Raw genomic sequence first — 3729 nt, 5'->3', positions numbered from 1 at the left:
ATATAGAAAAATATTAAAAAAAATATAGAAAAATATTTTTTAACCTATACAACACTTAATTTTAAATTTATTATATAATTTAATTATTTTATATAATTTAATTATTTTATAGTATAATATTTATAAAAAAAAACGCGTCAGCGTATCCGTATCGGTGCTTCCTAGGTTAAAAGTTACAGTATATTAAATATAGAATTACAATATAATTGTAGAACTAGACCTTCACTTCCATAAATAAATAAAAAGAAAAAAAAAAGCACAAAGATACCAATTGCATTGTTTCAATCGAGACCAACTATGCAATGTTACGAAGTGAAGGAAGATACTTTTCTTTCTATGTTCCATATTCTGTCTGAATTACAAATGGTGAATACGAAATTTGATGTGACTCGGTGAAACAAGTTGCCTAATTAGTTTCACAAAACTTGTCCTCCTGTAGATATTTAGCAAACCGTTCTAGACCAGAAACATGCAATAGATTCACATTAGACGGAAACACAAGACTACTGAAGCCACCAAGCAACAACAAAAAAGTGATGATTTTGATTATTTATCTAGAGAGAATGAATTTACAGAAAACCACTGCAAGAAATTTATGCAACTAACAAAAGCAAGTTCCGTACAGGTAAGAGTTGACAAAATCCAACAAATTTGGTAAAAGAGCGGGTTATTCCAGCAAATGTGATAATGGATTGAATCTGAAGTTTTCACTGAGGATTTGGTGGGCGGCTGTTGGCTGCAGAGACCCTGGAACCCCATTCAAGCAACTCTTTGCTTGTGTCATCTTTGTGAACAATCACTTCAATGAAGCATAAACAATCTTTCTTTGGTCCAGTTGCTGTAGCAATTGCTTCTATGAGCTCCTCTTCACAGAACACCTACAATAAAATCATGCATCGGTGGATAAATTTAGGGTATTATAATATACACTATCATTAAAAATTTCTCTAAAGAGAATGTGCTACATTTGCAACAAAACTCACCTTGGCAGTCCAGCAGTTTCCTTCACCATTGTGGATTGCATCAATCAACCCAGTGTAGTTCCAGTTCTTGATCACATTGTAAGGCCCATCATGAATTTCAACCTCAATTGTGTATCCACCATTGTTGATCAGGAAGATTATAGTCTTTTGCCCGCATCGCAGCATTGTTGATACATCCTGTGCAGTTACCTGCAAAGGATTTTGAAGAGAATCAAAATCAGTTCGAGCGTTGGTTTCATCAGAAGACTGTGAGGAATGTTATAAAAGAAAAACATCAAGACAGACCTGAAAGCTTCCATCACCAATGCAAGCAATCACTCGCTTCTCGGGGACAGCCTGTGCATAACCAAGAGTTGCACCAACTGACCATCCGATGGACCCATATTGCATTTGGAACTCATACCTGTTGACAAAAATTTGTTATCAACCCAATCGACAACGAGACCAAAAACACTTGGAATCACATTCATTTAGCTACTTACCCACATCCCTTGGGAAGTTTCAGCTTCTGGCAGTTGAACCATGAATCACCTGTCTCGGCAATGATGGCCGTTTCACTGGAAATCAACTTCTGAATGTGTTGGAACAATACATTAACCCTCAAAGGTTCTTTTGGTGCAGCCTTCAACGGTTGCCCTTCAGGTACATAGATCCTGTGGTAGTTTTCATATGCGGTATTGTTGTGCTTGAGGCGCTTTGCGAGTGCCTTGAGGAAATCCTTCATGAGCACACACCCAAATGCAGGGCCATTCGCAATCACAACTCGGTCAGGTTGCAAAATGATTGCCTTCTCTTTCTTGAGAAGAAGGGAATACCCCACGGAGCTGTAGTCATTGAAAATGGGACCAGCAAACAAGTATGCATCAGCAGACTCCACAATCTCGGCACAGAATGCGGTACTCACAGCACCCCAATAGGTTCCAATGAAATGTGGATGGTGCTCGGGGACTAGCCCTTTGGCTGATGGCATCACGGCAAGAGCATAGCCACAGGCATTGGCGAGCTCAACAAATGCTTCACATGCATTCGCCACTCTCAGCTTGGGACCACCCACCAATACCGGTTTCACTGCCTTATTAAGGAATTCAGCAGTTGCTTCCACTGCTGCCTCCAATCCTAACTGATTACTCAATCTGCAAAACACGCCAAACAAAACAGGGATCAGATAAGATTAATCACCATTAGATTCTTCATAAACCAATCCATGATTAACGAGAACAAAGGAAATTAGAAATTACTTGGGGGACAACGAAAATGGAACAGGCTCTCGACTGAAGGTGGGGTGAGGAATACCGGATAGGTTACAGCCAATGCTTATGTAGACAGGCTTACTTTCTTTCAATGAGGTTGAGATTGCTGTATCAATCAGTTCATGAGCATCATCCAAGTTATTCACCACAGCCTATAAAAAAAAATGACCAAAATCCATTTAGATCGCAACTCAACAAAAGTTTGCAGCACAATCAGATAAATCCCCTGAAAGCTAAAACAGATCATCAATGTGGTGGTATAGAGACTCACATAATATGAAAAATCACCACAATAACCAAATATGCATAAACTCCAAACTTCGTGAAACACTCACATAATGCCAAAACCCGTCATAGGAATATTCCAAAATTATTCACCAAATCTATCACCATACCAACCATTCTGTCCAATCACCAGAACCCGTCAACTTCACATCCAACACCAAAACCAGAAAATAAAGAAAGCAATCATTTAAATTAAATTTAAGAAAAAAAGGATGGCTCCTCACATCATCAGCATCAACATGTCTTTGTGAATACGTGAATTAAAAGTTTAGCCAAAACTCAAAAGTTTAGTCTCAACCTCACATCGTCTAATCACCCAAAAAACCTCCATAAAAAATAAAGGAAAAGTCTAGGGGACCAGCAACAAACCCATGTCCAACTCCGATGAATAATCACAAAAGCAAAACACCCCAGATTTCAAACTTCATGAATCATCCCCATAACAAAAAATATTTAAATAATAATAAAATAACTAAGGGAATCTTTAAAAAAATAAAAGTTACATAGAAAAAACACCAAAAAACTAAACCATGGAATACATTCCAACTGAACCGATCAACTTCGAGCTTCAAAAAACCAACCGAGTATAGAAATGGTACCTGGAAGCAAGTGACAGTTTGAAAGCACCTCAACTCTTGTGAAAAATCGGGTAAACCAATGGTATGATGAAGAATCCTGTTAGTTCCATAGTCATTAGAGTTGGGACCACCAACTATGCATATCAATGGTAAGTTCTCACTGTAAGCTCCAGCTATGGCGTTCAGCACACTAAGCCCTCCAACAGTGAACGTCACAACGCACGCGCCAACTCCACGCGACCGCGCGTAGCCATCTGCCGCGTACCCTGCGTTGAGCTCGTTGCAGCAACCAATAAGGTTGAGGCCTGGCTCCGCTATGAGGTGGTCGAGGAGAGTGAGGTTGAAGTCACCGGGGACGGAGAAGACGTCGGTGACGCCGATCTGGACGAGGCGGCGGGCTAGGTGGCGGCCGAGTGTGGCCTCCGATGAGCAGATGGCGGTGGAGGGGACGGAGGTGGAGTTGTTGTTGGCGCAGGAGATGATGTCGTTGCTTGGGGGCTTGTGTGAGTCGACGGATCCAATCTTTGTGTCCATGGCGGCGGTGGAAGACGGTGGCGGTTTGGGGAGGTGGAGTGAGAGTGAGAGTTCGAAGGAGAATGAAAATGAGAGAAAGATTTGTTGTTTTTAACTTTG

At 40.7% G+C, this 3729-nt stretch overlaps 1 protein-coding gene across 2 annotated transcripts in view; it reads right to left on the bottom strand.

Moving 5' to 3' along the window:
• LOC107639705 (pyruvate decarboxylase 2) overlaps positions 314 to 3729 on the bottom strand; it is a 3769-nt gene continuing 353 nt past the window's right edge. Inside the window, exons 2-7 of one of the 2 annotated variants that reach the window (XM_021121426.1) lie at positions 3118 to 3729; positions 2222 to 2385; positions 1466 to 2116; positions 1269 to 1386; positions 984 to 1172; positions 314 to 878 (exon numbers count right to left, since the gene is read on the bottom strand). In XM_021121426.1, the coding sequence (XP_020977085.1) occupies positions 708 to 878; positions 984 to 1172; positions 1269 to 1386; positions 1466 to 2116; positions 2222 to 2385; positions 3118 to 3630 (1806 nt within the window). In that variant the 5' untranslated portion in view covers positions 3631 to 3729 and the 3' untranslated portion in view covers positions 314 to 707. The remainder of the gene's footprint in view (positions 879 to 983; positions 1173 to 1268; positions 1387 to 1465; positions 2117 to 2221; positions 2386 to 3117) is intronic. The other variant, XM_021121427.1, reaches the window with a different exon arrangement.

The sequence above is a fragment of the Arachis ipaensis genome, chromosome B04, assembly GCF_000816755.2.
Source record: "Arachis ipaensis cultivar K30076 chromosome B04, Araip1.1, whole genome shotgun sequence".
Lineage (NCBI taxonomy): Eukaryota > Viridiplantae > Streptophyta > Magnoliopsida > Fabales > Fabaceae > Arachis > Arachis ipaensis.
This window is presented reverse-complemented; position numbering and strand designations above follow the sequence as displayed.